This window comes from Bactrocera oleae, chromosome 5, assembly GCF_042242935.1.
Source record: "Bactrocera oleae isolate idBacOlea1 chromosome 5, idBacOlea1, whole genome shotgun sequence".
In the NCBI taxonomy this organism is placed as follows: Eukaryota; Metazoa; Arthropoda; class Insecta; order Diptera; family Tephritidae; genus Bactrocera; species Bactrocera oleae.
In genome coordinates this window covers 55,042,825-55,059,343 of record NC_091539.1, presented here as the reverse complement: position 1 = coordinate 55,059,343, position 16,519 = coordinate 55,042,825, and the positions used below count along the sequence as shown (strand labels likewise).

At 37.2% G+C, this 16,519-nt stretch overlaps 1 protein-coding gene across 1 annotated transcript; it reads right to left on the bottom strand.

Moving 5' to 3' along the window:
* Positions 1–1,322: 1,322 nt before the first annotated feature.
* On the bottom strand, positions 1,323–16,034 carry LOC106615665 (uncharacterized). The gene is made up of 15 exons (XM_036376365.2): positions 16,014–16,034; positions 14,445–14,533; positions 13,936–14,374; positions 13,689–13,846; positions 13,541–13,627; positions 13,143–13,342; positions 12,707–13,054; positions 12,480–12,636; positions 11,951–12,365; positions 11,291–11,917; positions 9,141–9,694; positions 4,017–4,138; positions 3,644–3,719; positions 1,724–2,099; positions 1,323–1,630 (listed from the first exon to the last, which is right to left on the bottom strand). Exons 1-15 carry the CDS (start codon positions 16,032–16,034, stop codon positions 1,391–1,393), a joined length of 3,909 nt encoding a protein of 1,302 aa, XP_036232258.2. The 3' UTR covers positions 1,323–1,390.
* Positions 16,035–16,519: the final 485 nt, after the last annotated feature.

Sequence of the window (16,519 nt, the reverse complement as noted above, 5' to 3'; positions counted from 1 at the left end):
TGCTCGTGACCTAAGTAATATTGACAGCTTTAAGCATAACGGTTACTTAGCAAAGCTTAACGACAGCTGCAATGACTTCGTACATCCGGCCAAAACGCAGAAGATGGCATATAATTAAAGGGAGCAGCTGTGTTGTAGCCTAAGCGAGGACGTATGAAAGTGTGTGAGCCAGAGAAGAGAAATGGGCAAAGGAGAGTATGAAGGAGATGATAGTTGTTGTGTTGTAATTGCATTCCTTAGATCTTAAAGAATGTGAAGACATTATAATTGAGAATTATTTTAAGCATTCTGCTCACAATCTGCTTTATATATCTGCGAGAGTAATGAATATGCTCAGAGCGCTGAGTTAATAAAATTAAGTTGTATAGCAAACGAGGAATCCATTAAGCATTTAAAAAATGGCTGATGGTGAGTTTATATTTATGAGAACATATGTACACAAAACCCATAATAAGTTAAGCAGAGTAAGGTTTAGCGGCCATACACCTGAGGTCTGAGGATAGGAAGAAGTCGTTGGAGGACGTATTATAGGAATAGCTTGTATGTAGAGGTAATTCTTGGATCAATTCGGCAAAAATTCGGATAATACTATCCACCGAATACTTGAAAATCAACTCGTCAATTTTTCTAGCAGATAAGTCTGATATGTTCACTTCAAAAAGTAGAAATATTGTAATTTAACTTGGAATAAATTTCTTTAACAAGTACGCACTTCTATCATTGAATATATCCTTGCAGTTCTAACTCCAGAACTCAGAGATTCAGAGTGCATTGTTAGGTTTAAAAAACAGGGTAGACATGTTTAAAAGGTTATCACTGCCGCTAATGCTAGTGTAGTATGAGAAAAAGTTTAAAAATCCCATAAAAAATAGTTTATATGATATTTTGAAAGAGCATCATTCTATCATGGACAAATTTGAAATCTCTCAAGAATACTTCCCATAAGGCACCGTGTAGATAGATATTTTAGTAGAAATTTTATTATTTTAATTAGTATCAATAGAGTTTTGGACTCAGATAAAAGTTAGAGGGAGATTTTCTCATCTACATATGTGCCATTGACCCAAACAATTTCAAATGAGAAAGGGAAACGATACTTTTTTATAGTCTTCTAAAGGCTTTAGAATTGTGGATATTATATCTTTCAGAGTGTAATCAAGGTTCTCAAACAACTTAAGCTGAGTCTTATGGAACGCTACTCGCACCATTTCACTCCTCATTACCAAAAAATTATTTTTATTTTTTCCACGGATTTGCTCAGCAGTAATCGGATATATTCGTGACGTTTATAGCTCTAAGCTGTAAAATTTTACCTTGTTGAGTAGTTATAATTTTATATAAAATAGGTTAAAAATATTTGAATACAAAAAACGCTGAAAGACTATGTCCTTCAACAAAAGCTCAACGGTCTTATGGCCATCAAAATACGCACGACATTTTCACGCAGCATCGGATCCATATTACGCTGCTTCTCAAGGCTACTGGCGAGCGCATAAACCTGCGAGAGCTGATAGAGATCGGCATAGTACTCCATGCCAGCGATGCCAGCAGAATTGAAACTCGGTGAAACTTCAGTGCAGTCGATTATAGCAGTCTTTAGCGGAGTCACGAGTAACGTGGAATGATAAGGCTAGCCAGGGAGATAGAAAATACGATAGAGAGAAATAGAGTTGTCAATTAATATATTTAAAGTTATGTGTATCAGCACATTGTCCATTCTTACCACTTTCTTGCCCTCGATTAGTTCGCGCATGAGCAATACAATTGTGCGGCTGCCGGCCAAAAGATTCCAACGTGACCAACTGAAGTTGTGCGACTGCACCAGCGTCGAAATACACGCATACAAATGCATTTCCATCACGAAATTCTTCTCACAAGTACCTTCAGTGTAACAGAATGTATCCGGTTCAGGAAAAATATCAACTGCTGCTGCGATGAGTATGGACTTGAGTTCGGCTAGCGACAGTGTCTTACCAAGCATGTCATTGATGGCCGGAGTGCTGCCACCTTGAAAATTATTAACGCAATAACCCGCAGATGTAATGTTCATATCGAGGCTAATAATGGAAGCGGTAAAGCTGAAGAAAATAGTTCCGGGACTGCGTGGAATAAAAAAAAAAATCATTAAGCCTTTTATCTATTATTTAAAAACTGTGTGTGAGAGTAAGGGTACGCCTTTGCTTGTTTAAATCAGCTATGGCGTTTAGACCAAGATCTAGACGAATTTCATTCATATTCAGCTGCTATACTATACAAGGGCACATTATGATCGGGAAAATATTTTCTCTGAATTTCAAAAATATATCTTATGCATTAACCAATATTTTCTGTAAAAACTTAGCCATTTGCTTTGAGGTCAACATATTCGTTATATGGGGGCTTGAAAAGTTATGTTCTGATTTCGAAAATTTTTGGACGTGAAACGTCATGTCTTATAGGCATTATTCCAATATCTCTATTAATTGAAATAACCAGATGGAATTTAACATTATTTCATATGAAAAGTAGGCGTGGTTGTTGTCCAATTCCGCCTTTTTATACATATAAACATAAGGATGTCAGGATAATGCAGTAAATTTTGCTCAAATTGGTCGGGTAGCTCCTGAGACATAGAACGTCACCTAAAGGTGGGAGGTGCCACGCCTATTGACCAACATATTAATATGAACTCGGAATATAAGTGGATATAGATAAAATGTTTATATGTATACAAATATATATTAAACGTACCCTTTCATTGAATAATTAGGAAAATCTCAGCAGTTAAAAATCCAACAGCTCTAAATTTAATTATCAGTCAATATGATAATGATACAAGCTTTTAATGCAACCTTGTGCAGGGTGTATTAAACCTTATTTAAAGAAATTGTAATGAAATCATCTATTAAGAAGGAAAATGATCAATTTAGGTCTAAGAAAGAAAATGAAATCGAATCAGATGCAGCACTGCTTCTTATCTACTGATCTTTTTTTTATACGGACTTTAAAAATTCAACATTCCGTTGTAAATTATGAAAATTAATATGATTACTTACGTGGAAATTGAAAACAAAATGAAAATACTTTTTATACAGCTATCAAATAAAAGCTGTTTAAGCTAAATTGAGTAGCGCCGAACATAATAATCTAAATTTAGGTCTAAGTGGAACATATTCCAGGGGATATAGGCATCAATAGCGATTTTATTAATGAATATGGGTATGAATATAAAAAATCGTTATAAATACTGTACAGGAAAAGGACTTTAAATCAGAAAAGAAATGGATTTTCCAATAGAAAAGGTGAGAAAACCTTTTCCGAATAGTTCATAAAACGTTGTCAAAAGCTTCGTTGGTTTATGCACGATTAAATTTGCAGCTAATTTAAATTTTCGTACGCAGTCAAATGGTTGAATTAATTATGATTTTATAGCTGCCACAGTTTTACACACATTTTAAGTGATTTTTTGTTTATCTTCGCGTATTTGCTCAGGTGTGTTGGCGTTTAAACAAGGAAATTTGTGGAATTCGAACGCCATTTCGCATGCCGTTGGATTGTGTGCATAAAACACACACGTTCGAGGCTACAACACACCCGAAAATATTGCATTTAACAGGCTAAAAGGCTCACACACCCATACATAGATTCCAACTATTTCGCATACCTCTTAAAATCGGGTCTTATTTCCCACGTCTGATACGGCATATTGCTGTAACGATTCATTGCCAGCCCAAATATACCTACGCTTGAACAAATGGAGAGTAACGACCATGACCGCCGTGTTATTGCCACATCATCACCAGCAGCAACCAGTACCAGCCAGTACAAACATAGATTTGGTTGAACACAGGTGCATTGCAGGTGATAGCGTAAGCGCAATTTCCCATTACAGTTTGGCCATTTACATTCATCGAATTTTGCGGTTGTTTGTTTGTTTACATTTTGTTTTGGCAGCACCAGAGCATTGCAAAATGAGATAAACCACGAAAAGAGTTAAAATTGAAATTTTCATGTGGCAGGCACACACGCATACTCACCCAAGCGTCCTGTACGAAATTGTAGCGAAAGCTTCTCCTCATTAAATTTGGTATCGTGAACATCGCGTGTACTCCACTTGCCTTGTGTGAGTGCGATTAGATTCGATGATTTGCATTTTTTGCTGCGAAATCAGAGAAGATTGGGATTAAATCATTTAACACTAATATAATAATAATTAAGTGCATTTGTACACAATTGAAATTCGAAAGGATTGAGGAATCTCCCGAAATATTCATGTAACAGAATCAATGTTTCAAGGTGGATTTGTTTTCGGTCTGTTTTCATTAAAAAACAAGAAAACCGTTAACTTCAGAAGCTATAATACCCTTCACCAATACAAAAGTTTCCATACAAGAATTTAATTTTAATCGGTCAGTTTGTATGGCAGCTATATGCTATAGTGCCTCGATCTGAACAATTTTTTCGTATATTGTAACTTTGCTTTGGACAATAATTTGTGCCAAATATTGTGAAGATAATTTCTAAAATAAAAAGGTTTTCCATACAAGGACTGGAGTTTGATCGGTCAGTTTGTGTGGCAGTTACATATAGTTGTTTCTATAGTGGTCCGATATCGGCGGTCCCAATTAATAAGCAGCTTTTATTTTAGATCGATATCTCAAAAACTGAGCGACTAGTTTGCGTAAATACAGGCAGACTGAATTTTATATATAATATTTGATTTTATAGGGTCTGCGAGGTTTCCTTCTGGGTGTTGCAAACTTCGTGGCAATTAATATACCCGCTTCAGTGTATAATAATGTAATTAAAGTTCTTAGTAAGAACGATTTTGAGTTTGTATTGGAAATAATTAATGCCATTGTTTTCATTAAGTAACAGTAAATACTTGATAACACAATTTTATTGTATAGCAAGGAATATACAGCTGGGTTTTGATAAACTGAAAGAGTCTCACACTCATAACTCGAAAGAATTCAAATATAATAAATCTCTCTTTGTTGCAAATAGTCTGTCTATGCAAGTTTTCATTTAGAAATTTTTTTTCTAAAATAGCGGTTGAAACTTACTTGTAGATTTCGGACGTAAGTAAATTATAATCCCCTTTGATATTGTAGAAAGTAGAGTAAGATTGGTCTGGATAAGATCTGATTTTGTAAATTTTAACTAGACATATGTCTTTATAGAAAAGTGAGTCTAGTTTAATTTTGGTACTAATCTTTTAGGAAACCTATAATAGCTCACAGCTCAACTACATCTTTTTACTTTTCTAGTATTATTGGTTAGAAAGTATTTTAGCTTCAAAAGTGAAGTGGGCGTGAATATTAACGGCTAAGCGATACAATATTAACTTGTGACCCAGTCTAACTGAGCTCAAATAGTTTTTGATTCAAATTTTAAAAATTCTGGGAGAGCCGGTTGAGCAACTATTCTATTAGGCGACATCTTTTCACCCTCACTGTGCATTTTAGGTATTAAATCTATAAACCGCTGAAATAAATGCCTATTGGTACATCGGGTCGTTAGATCCAGCTATGGATATTAGTTATCATAGATCTATGCATGATTCCGCTGATACATGTTTGTTGGTCTAAGAACTTAACAGGTTTTGTGGAACTCTATCAATTCTCATTTTTTTGTCTCCCATATTGATGTAATGCTGCCCATATAAATACTTGGATGGACTGCACAACGAAGATAAATAAAAGATGAGAAGAGATAATTGCTATTAATTGAAAATTTAAATTTTTAGGGTAAAGTAAGTAAAGAAAAATACAAAAAATAATCTTATAAAAAATGTCTATCGCATTATGTTTTTTTTAGAAATGTTGCCACAATTTTTTACTTTTTCTTCGATTAAACTAAAAATGAATAAATTATAATATTACAAAATCAGTATTAAACTAAATAAGTTTAAGAATGATTTTTTAAGTATTTTTTTTGAGTAAGGTTGCCAACTGGCTGATTTTTATCAAAAAATTCATAAAATGAATTTTGAAAATATAATAATGTTAGCAAATGAAGTCTGTGAAGTTTCTTGCTTGTGCATAGAAATATTTTCGTTAGACTAATATTATTGAAATAATAATTCAAAACAATTTTTCAATTTGAAAAATTTGAAATTAATTTTTTTCTATTTTTTTTCACATTTCGATAGGTTATACTTATAAAAAATAACATACTAAAATTCTAAATCGATAGCTGAATTAGTTTTTGAGTTACAGCGTGTGTAGACACTCATTTCAATTAATTTATGCAGTATATTTTTAATGCGCTTTTCTCAAAATTTCATTTTTGAATTTGCTTGATTGCTTACTAGGAGACAAAGTATCCGAGCACTATCAAATTTTTCTACATTTTCTGTATATAGTTTTCCATACAATGAGATACCAGTTTTTTGGTCTGATCTGAATTTTGGCGACCCCGAAAAGGGTCTAAAGCTTTGGGTAAATATAAACTTTAAAACTCAAACTTGAAATAAAAACGCCACAATTTTGCTTTAATTCTTTATTTTCTTTTCCGAAAGTAGGTCATGGTACGGACAGTATCTTCTACAACCGAATTCAATGCTTGTTGACAGTAGCACCTTCATCTCGCTCATCTTAAAGATGGTAAAAATATAAAATTTCCCTGCACTTTATTCACTAATATTGCTGTGAGCCCGTTATAATAATTTTTTACTTCATTCAAAACTTCTTCACAATCGTATTTCATCTATTTTCGATTAAACTTTCAATTTCCGTTTGACGCGGCATTCATTTTTTCCATTCATAACTCAGGTAGCGCCAAGCTCTCCAAGCATTGCCACACTTGAATGGGTTTGTTATTGAACGGCGGTAACGAATTTTATTTTAGGCACGGAAATGAATCTTTGTGTATGTGATTGTGTTCCAGATTTTTTTTTTTGCTTTCCTATACATCGATTATTTTTACTTACATACAAATGTATAGAAGAGAGCGTATATGAGCACCAATTTGCACAACTCCTTATTACAAAATGTTGGTAAAAAAGAGTCAAAATAAACATCAAGTCACACTCACTTCAAATCAAATTGAAAAAGCAACGCAGTGACGGAAATACGTAAGAACAACAGAGAAACGAAAGTGTCAGCCAAAACGCTACTAAATACACACCATATGTACATATGAACTTACAAAAGCGTATATGGTATGCGTACGTATGTAGCATAGTAGAGGCTGACACTTTTCGAGTTTAAAAATCAATTGCCGTCAATTGGCAAATGTTTGCCAATGTCATTATTACACAAAAGGGCTGAGAGCATTTCAATTGTTGCCTACCGCTTTCTCTTTTCTCCTCTCAATTCTTTCTGCCTTTTGCTTTGGCTTATTAGACTTTCGTTTGCGTAATTTTCAGGCATTGAGTCTCCCTAACCTCACAGTTGTTCGCTGATGAATAGCGATTGCTAGAGACATACCGTTATATTTGCTATTCATCGAAAAAGTTTTGCAATAAAAGTTCCAACAATGACTTTAATTCCTGCCGACATTCAATTACTTTTATTTATCAAGAATAAAGAAAATAATATGCAAACACATGGAGAAAGGGGTTGGAGATTTATGTTTTATGGATGAAAAGAAAACAAACCATTTCCTTTTATAGTAGTCTATCAGGGTGAAGAAATTGCGCCCCAAACATTAAAGTTAACTTAACTAAAACTCTAAACGATTTTACATTATAAATAAGGCCATTGTAGCGTCTTAAAGAAGTAAACCAAGTTCCAGACTATTAAAAGTTTAAAATAACAGATGTGCTTAAAATCGGAGAATAGGGCTATATTAAAGTTCTTACTTTATTTTGACTACGATGCTTGACTAAAAGGGTGCTTTATGCGTCTCAGTTTAAAAAAAAGAGTTCTTTCCCAATGGAATATTCATGATATCATTGATTGTCATCCGACTGTATAACAGCGTATCTTACGGTTACTACTGTGAAACTTTGCCTGGTCCAAATCGGTATTATAAATTTAATGTTAAGACGTGTTTCTGAATATCTATAAAATTATATCTAATACAAAATTAAAGGCAGATCAAATAACTATTGGAGGGAATATTATCCATGAGTTGCCATGAGCCTCCTTCAGAGAAATTATTTTCCACAAGGGCGGCGATAAACTTTGAGGAATACCTAACCTCGTTATAAATAGCATCGAGTCACTTTGTGATAAGATAAGTGTGGTTGCCAGGCCACAGCATAATCACGGGCTAGCTCCGCTATCAGTAGAATAGATGCTCCACTCCCCAATTGTGTTCAACTATTGGATAGCTGGGTTTCGCGGGAGCTTGGTCAGCGCTGGGCTACCATTGGCGCATGTGCTGTCGCAAGATCATTTTGGCCCAGTAAGAGATCCAGTGAGCTCTCTGCCCTCTTCTAGCTTCTCCCTAGTTGTGGGTGTTCTAACGGGCAATTGCCGGCGTCGATGTTGTATGGTTGAGAATCTTACTGGATGCCAGCTGTAGAAGCTATAAGAAGCTCACGCTTTCAGATATTCTACTTAGCTGGTGAGAATAGATATTAAACGTCTAAGCAAATTTGTATTCGCATACACAAAGCGCTTTGCCGACTTATAAAATCGGATACAGGTGTTAAATTTTACTCCTTCACAAAGAACTGCATACAATAGTCCAAGTGCTACCCTTGGATTAGCCAGCGAATCTAACCTAGCCTAACCTGTTGTGTTTATAAACTATCTACCCTAAGATGATTAAATGCCTTAACATCTTAATTTCTTAAAAAATCTTCGAGCGATAAATCTTAAGCTCCAAAATTATATCTACCCACTATGCTCTGGAGTTGTATACTTTATATTATTTTCAAGTGAGGTAATTGGAAAAATTTGCTAGAAAGTAATGGGACTATGTTTTAGTAAAGGTTTCCATCGCAACCACTCACACCAAATGGAAAATAAAGATTGAGGAGCTTTCTGAGGTTCTAAATATTGGAATTATCACGCATTTGTACCATTCGCTATCAAATAGTATCGAAAGGAAGGTATATCTATTTCAAACTTTCTGTTTTTCTGTAAAATTTATTATTATTATTTATTAATATGCCTTCCAATACCTTCTGAGTTCCACACGAAAAATTCAGCTAGTGCAAAGCGTACAATCAAGAACACCACAATATATAAGATTACGACACTTACCCATCACTGTTGTCACTTTCACTCTGTTGATGCTTGGCGAGCATTTGCTGTAGACCACCTGAAGCAGCGCCTCCACCTCCACCGTTTATACTAGCCAAAGTTTTGCCATCACCACTGAGCAGTGAATTCAAATTCGCCACTGCTGAAGGCAACACGTCCTTACACGCGCTGGCATCAAAGTTCTCAAGAAGCGCTTCATCATCCCAACCGTCAGCGTCGTAGGCATCTTCATCATCATATTCATCAGTGCTGCTTTCTTCATCTTCATCCTCGGCACCTTCCAGTTCAGCTGTTTCGTCTTTATTATTATCGCCGACGCCATTTTTCGCATCCAAATCACGTAGAAATGAAAAGCCCGGATAGTAGTTGAAAGCGGGTTGCATGGCTTCCGCAAGCCTTTCAGCCTCTTGGCCATTAACAGCTGCTGTATCATTGGCTGCTGCATCACGTAAATCTGCCGAGCCGTTTGCGGGTGGCGAGGTCAGATTAGCCGAAATTCTTTTGAGCGCATCCGTTTGTAGCGGCAGCTGCAGTTCGGCAAGATGATCCAAATCCTTAGGAACATTAGGTGACACACAAAACGAAAAAGAGCGAGACGTATGTGCATGTTAGTAAGGCTGCTTAAAATGGTTTGTGAAATAAAATAAACGATAAAAAATTAAATGAAAATTTATTACATTATTTGCTTTGTGGTCTAACTGGTCGTAGTTGCCTTTCGTTGTGGTTATTGTTGACGCTTTGCTTTCGGGCGTAGCGCAGTGTAACATTATCTCGTCGGTTTAAATATCTTCGTTTCGGTACAAATTTGTGTCTAAAAGGGTTTATCGCCTCTGTTCGCATTTTGTTGATCTTGTTTTGTAACACGAATACTTTTGTGGCTTGAAGGGATACTTCGTAAAAGTGGTAATATTATATTTAATATGCTTTTCTATAAACATTTTAGGACTTCATTTATTTGATTATGTATAATAACAGCATCCTATTGAAGAAATTTAATACTGAATGATCTTAGAATTCTATTGTAGTGCTACAAAACAAATGAAAGTGGCTTAATGATAAGCTATAATGGCTTGAGAAGCTCAAAATGTCCCAACTTATGAAATGTTGCGACAAATTAATAAGAATAAATATTGTTTAAACTAAAAAACACGCTTTTAAAGCACTTCAAACTAAAAAGTGAAATACAATTCCTTATATAAACTGACAGTAGTATTGACCGAAAAATACTTCTAGTATACGAAAAATATGGCACAAACCATCCCACGCTTGTCTCATAATAATACCTATAAGACATTTCTCTATTAAAAAGTCGTTCGATGAGTCACTGCTTTCTAGACAAGAAAACGAATATCTTAGTCGAAAGATTTCTTATTTCGTAAAGTCAGATAAGCTTCCGAGACCCGGTAGCGATGAAAAAAAAAAACTAATGAGGGCTAGTGAGATCCTGGCCCTCAGCAAAGTTCACCTTTCAACAGTTATAGGAGTTCTAACTGAACACTACCCGATCGCGATTCTTGAGGCGGTAAGTTTGAAAATTTCATCGGCTCCAAATTTTATAAGCTGATTGAAAAAGGGTGATATAGAACTATCTCAATACTTCTCGAATGTCTCGCCTTTACCAGATCAAGGCGAAAATATCTCGGATCTCACACGTTTAGACATCCAGGTGAATTGGCGGAAATAGAAATAAGGTACCTAAGCAAATATTTTATTAATTCATGTCGCTTTGTCGATAATTAATATCCAAATAAAAAGTGTTTTTTCTCTGTACTTGGACTGTACTTAGCAGTCTAAGTGTGATCATTATATTCATGATTGAAGGAATTTCGGTTTGTGAGTGGCTCAGGAAGGCCAACAATCAGATAACTATTACTTTTAAATGTAAAGCATAACCGATATTCCGGTCCGTTTTCTACAAATGGAGAGCAACATTAAAGTAAGATGTGACTTTCGCAATTACTCTCAACAGAAAATACTAATATTGAAAAATGATAGAGATTCGTTAACTAAATTACGGTCAGCTACTCTTTATCTCTCAGAACAGCTACTAAAGGCATTCATACTCTTTAAAAAATATTTAGGCCAAAAGGACTCCACTGGCCACTGAATCGCCTCATTCCCCTCAACTGAAGCCTATAAAGTAAACTCACCTCAAGCAATTTGGAGAACATATAAGTCTTTGGCATGGCCACTACTTCTATTTTTTGCGGTGTCGTCTCAGCGGCTTCGTTAGAGCTCCGTCCAGAACTATTATCACTCACTGCACCGCCATTGCCGTTTGCTTGACCATTACCATTTTTTGCGATCGGAGGCACAGGCTCTTTACCGTTGGGAGCATTTTTATGCCCATACATTTTGCCATTTCCACTGCCATTTGTTGTACCATTTCGTGCACACACTCCATTCAAGCTTATGCGCTTTGTTTCAACACCATTCTTTATATTCGCGTGCTTTTGGAGCTTATCTTGATTGACGCCGCTTGCTGCCTGATTTTGTTTTGCCACTTCGCTTCTCAAACCACACGAATTCTTGTCAGTTGTGTTCTCTTTAAATTTTATCAACTTTTTTATTTCGATTTCCGGAAAAAGTTCACGCGGCTCATCCCAATCTAGGAACTCATTTCTTATATATTCTTGACCCACTTGAAGGGTGGTCTTACGTCCGCTACTTGTCGTTGTTAGTGCTTGTGTACCATTGAGCGTTTCGTCTGCTCTGTTGACACTTCGATGTCGTGCTAACATAATCAAACGCTGTGCAGTGCCCTCACGTTGTCGCCGCTTCTTCTGTTTACGTTGTTGACGAGCCAACACTTTGCTACTCAATACCGGTGTTGATTTCTCCCAACGTAGACAAAAGCCTGGTGGCAGACGTGGTACAACGAAATCTTGCAACAAACCGTAAATATCAATGCCACGCGGTATGTTGAATAGGTCAAAGTCGCTCACTTCACGTACAGTACCCACTGTTGTCAGGCATTCCGTTTCCATTGTTGATTTTTGTGAACTGCGTTTACGTAGTTTTGCGGGTAAACGTGGCGAACCCTTAAGTGGACTGGCATTGGTTGTGGTAGAAAGTGGCGTGGCTTCGGTAGGTGTGGCGGTGGTGTTGGCGGCATTGCCGAGTGGTGGTTTCGCACCATCCGTCAAATTTGATTCCAACGTTTCAAAGTTGGTCTCCCAGCGACAAACAATGGGCGGTTCGAACCAAATGACAGAGTCGGGCAAGCTTTTCAAGTTAAAGTAGAATGGAGTGAAAACCAGAAGAAAGTCGAAAAGATTGAGTTGACACTGTCACTGCCATTGATTTTGCTTCGCTTTGATTGATTAGTCAAACACTTACTCTAAGCTAACCAATGCTAATTTGTCGAGTGCTGCTTCAACCATACGCATCTCCGCTTCAATTTCCTCGGGCAAACGCCGTACGCCGGGTTGGGGTGGCGGTGGTGGCTTGTAATTTTCGTAAAATATCTTGTGACTCACGTGGTCAGGTGCGATTACTGTCACGTTCGAAAAGTTAATTATATATAAAGCTTAGAATTTATATAGATACCTGCTCAGTATACTCACTGGTTCTTATAAAAGAGCGCTCATTAAGTCGCTTATCCTGCTGCGGCGTCTCTAAGTAATCTATGCGGTAGACCCCACCAATAATGCGATATTTACGTAAGTTCACATCGGTTTCGGATAGTCGGTAACTTTCCGGTCCAATGGCACGTCTTCGCGCTTTATTGAGCTCCTCTTCATATTCAGCATATATTTTATCCACGTCAAAGCTTCGCTCACGCTTTGCGATAATTGAGCTGTCTTGATCTGCTGCACCGGTGGAGAGCGGACTGTCTTTAGTGCAATCCTCGAGCATATTTTGTAAAATATCTTTACGCTTAATCCACTCTCGTTTGGTATAACGAAGCATATCTATGAGAGAGTGTTAGAGACAGAGAGAAAGAGAGATAACAAGTGTAATTTTAGTCAGATCGGGGAGTGAAATATTTCTTCGCTCAACTTATATGCTCAGGTAGTGCTCTCTTTGCATTGAAGCTGTCGCAATAGTCACTAAAGTGATCATAGTCCAACCAAAGTCCACGCATTGCAGAGCTCTGTAACTCCACAGAGATCGGAAGGGCCATTTGAAGTGTCAGCGCTGGAAATTCGATATCATTGCTAGTAACCTGTTCACCAATACGGCCTTTCGGATTCACAGAACTATTGAAGGGAAAATAAAGTGGTTTTGATAGAGCTCAAAAATTCAATAGTAGAAACGGCAGCTACATTTTTTTCTCGGAAAGCAATCCCTAAAGAGTTAAATATGATACTAAATCTGCTGTATCATAGACATAATTGAGGCGATGTTCAAAGGGATCATATTCTATATTCAGTCTTGGTATAACGGTATAAACTTACATCTGTGAATCCTTTGAAAATGTCCAAATGTGGCTCTTAAAGACATCAGACACATAGATATGTTTAAAAACACCCGGGCGATCATTGCTATAACATCGTATTGAAGACATTAAAAATATACAAGTATAATGGAATCTGATGTACTCACTCCATATCACGATCGATGTGCGACATTGTTTTATAAGTAAACTCATCCAGATGTTCGCTCACGAGCACGCGTATTTCCATCTTGAGACAAATGAGATCGGTAATGATATGCGGAGGTTTCTTTTTATCCAGCAGAGCCTCATCGAGCTCAGCAAGTATCTGGATAAATAAAAATTTAATCGGGTGAAGTAGTTCACTCACTTTAGCTTTCTTTTTTTCTTATTCTTTCCTTCTCTGTTTTAACTCACCCCCAAGACTTCACGTATACGCTGCGCATACACATCGCCTGCATTGCCTTGCCGCTGACGCAAACTTTTTCGCGATAAATCCGGCGCGTCTAGATCTTGCGTGAGCAGCGTTCGTTCATTAGTGTTCAAAAGCCAGTTGCGTGAGGCACGCTCCCGTCGCTCCATATCGCTGCGCCATTGGTGTATGTAGCGACGCAAATCGCTGGGACTATTAGCGTTGGGCAGTCCATTGCAGCGCATAAATCGCTCCCAATCACGTTCCTCCTGCTCCAGAGCCTTGATGCCGGTTGTTACTTCGCGTACCTCTTTGAAGAAGCCCATGCTGTTGCGGAGCTGGGCACGTCGCCTTTTGTTCTCTTGTATTTCTTCCTTTTGACGGCGTTTAGCTTGTTCAAACTCGATTTGTCGTCGCTGTCGCTCCTCTTCCAGTTTTCTTTGTCTGGTGGAATTAAACGATGTATAAGTTCAATGCTATACTTGTAATCCAAAAAAATCAAAAGTTCATTTACCTTTCCTTTTCCATCTCGATACGCAACAGTTCAGCTTGTTCGGCCTCCAAGCGCGCTTTCTCCTTCTTAGAGAGTTTTTTCTTCGGTGGCTTTTGTATTTAGTTATTTTGTGTATATTTTCAATTTTATTTTTATTTAATTATTATTTTATCAATTACTTACCATTGTTAATATTAAGTATCTCCTTTCAATGAAATCTGAAGTGAATCCTCTACATTTGAATTAGTAATTTCTACTGGCGGCGTTAGTATCGATCCAACTTTGTTGAACCGGCGGCAGCTGTTTGCAAAACACAACAATATTCACCATGGCAGACACTTGTATATATGAGTCATCCGACCTCTCCTCTCTCGCTTTCGCGCCTACATGAATTCCCATACCATTTACTCAAGCCGTTACCAAGTACTTCCGTTTCCGTTTCGAAAAGTAGCAGCTATTTTGTGTGCCTTACTTAGTGTGGAGATGAAAAGTTGCCGTTGAACTTTATATGAGTCAATTGGGATACGAGTATAAAAGAAAGTCCTACTACTTGCGAGTTATTTATATAAAACTAGGGAGATGAAGTGGGCGTTGTTAAACTTAAATAGCTTCAAACAATTAATTAGAAAGTTCTGTTTGAATGTTTCCAGTTATTCATCCTTTGAACTAACTATTGCTAACCGAAGGGTATCTCAACGTGGTATCTAACTTGTCTAATAAAAGCGGTTTACCGTCAACCCAAGTTAAACTTTATAGACCAGGAGGTATAAAATCCCAGACGTTTCTCTCTCTCTTAATTTGGATGCTCACGTCTTCAACCTGTATTATCAACAGGTGAAACAGGTAAAATACCTTGGGATTATTCTTAATAGAAATTTTTCATTGAAACCAAATATTGAGGAGTGAGTAACGAAGGCATTTGTTGCCTTATATAGGATAGGAGCTATAGGAAAATGATGAAATTCTTTCTTCCTTCACCTGAATTCCTGAAAACTTGGATCACTGTCTCGCAGACGCTACTTGTGGTGATTTTTCTCTGCTCACATACTGACGAGGGTTTTTTGAAAGGAGCTCTGTTCCAATCTTAGCTTTTGGCTACTGTACCAATGTACGCTGACCTTGCTAACTGTGTACTTAAAGCTAGTCCAGGAGTGTCTGTCCTCCCTAGAAATAGCATTAACCTACTTCATCATCAGACTCATTTGGGTGTCTGGTCATAGCAGAATCGTTGGCAACTTCAAAACCGATAAGCTAGCTAAAAGGGCTAGAGGGGAATGGGACCGAGTTGAATCTCCATTGACATCTTGCGGTCTAGCACACGGTCGCACGTGCACTTAGCAGGCGATGGTCGTTGGTCTATAATAGAACGCCGAAGATCTTCTGAACTACTTGCCTTTAGCAAAGTTAAACTAGGCGCAATCGCAGAAGTTCTTACTGGACATTATTCAATGAGCAAGGTAAGGCTAATGTCTTGTTAGACGGAAGATGTCAAAGTTATATAGAGAAAGTTCAGGTAAAAATATTCAGGCACTTTCTCTTCCATTGGCCAGCCTTTGCAAGACTGAGGTTGAAACATCTCGGAAATCTTACCTTCGGCGAACCAGCAGACATAGCCCAAACTGACAGTAGTCGTGTCAATATATTTGTGATAGGCTCACTGGGAATTGTCGGCAACAGATCGGTGCTCTTAGCTGTCCATGTGAGACCCCGGTTAGGATCGACCTCGTAATCTAACCTAACACTTCCTTTAAAGCCCGACAGAAGCAGAATAAGATGAGAAAAAGTAGGTTAGACTTAAAATACTATAAAAGATGCAAGGATTTACAGAAATCTGGGACTGAACACGGTAGGTCGAGACTGAGAACGGCAAGCCGTTGAATACATGGTAGAACTATTCATTGAATTAAATCGTTGGTACAAAACGGACACTTTTTCCACAACTGAAGGTAATGATGAATGTGTCTAAATATCTGAAATGCTAAAACAGATGGGACGATCTTAAACAGAAGAATACTTTCAGAAATGTGATTATGCCCACTCCTAGGAATAAAGGGGAATTTTTTTTTGTTAATTAAGTTCTTAGTTTATGCAGTGAT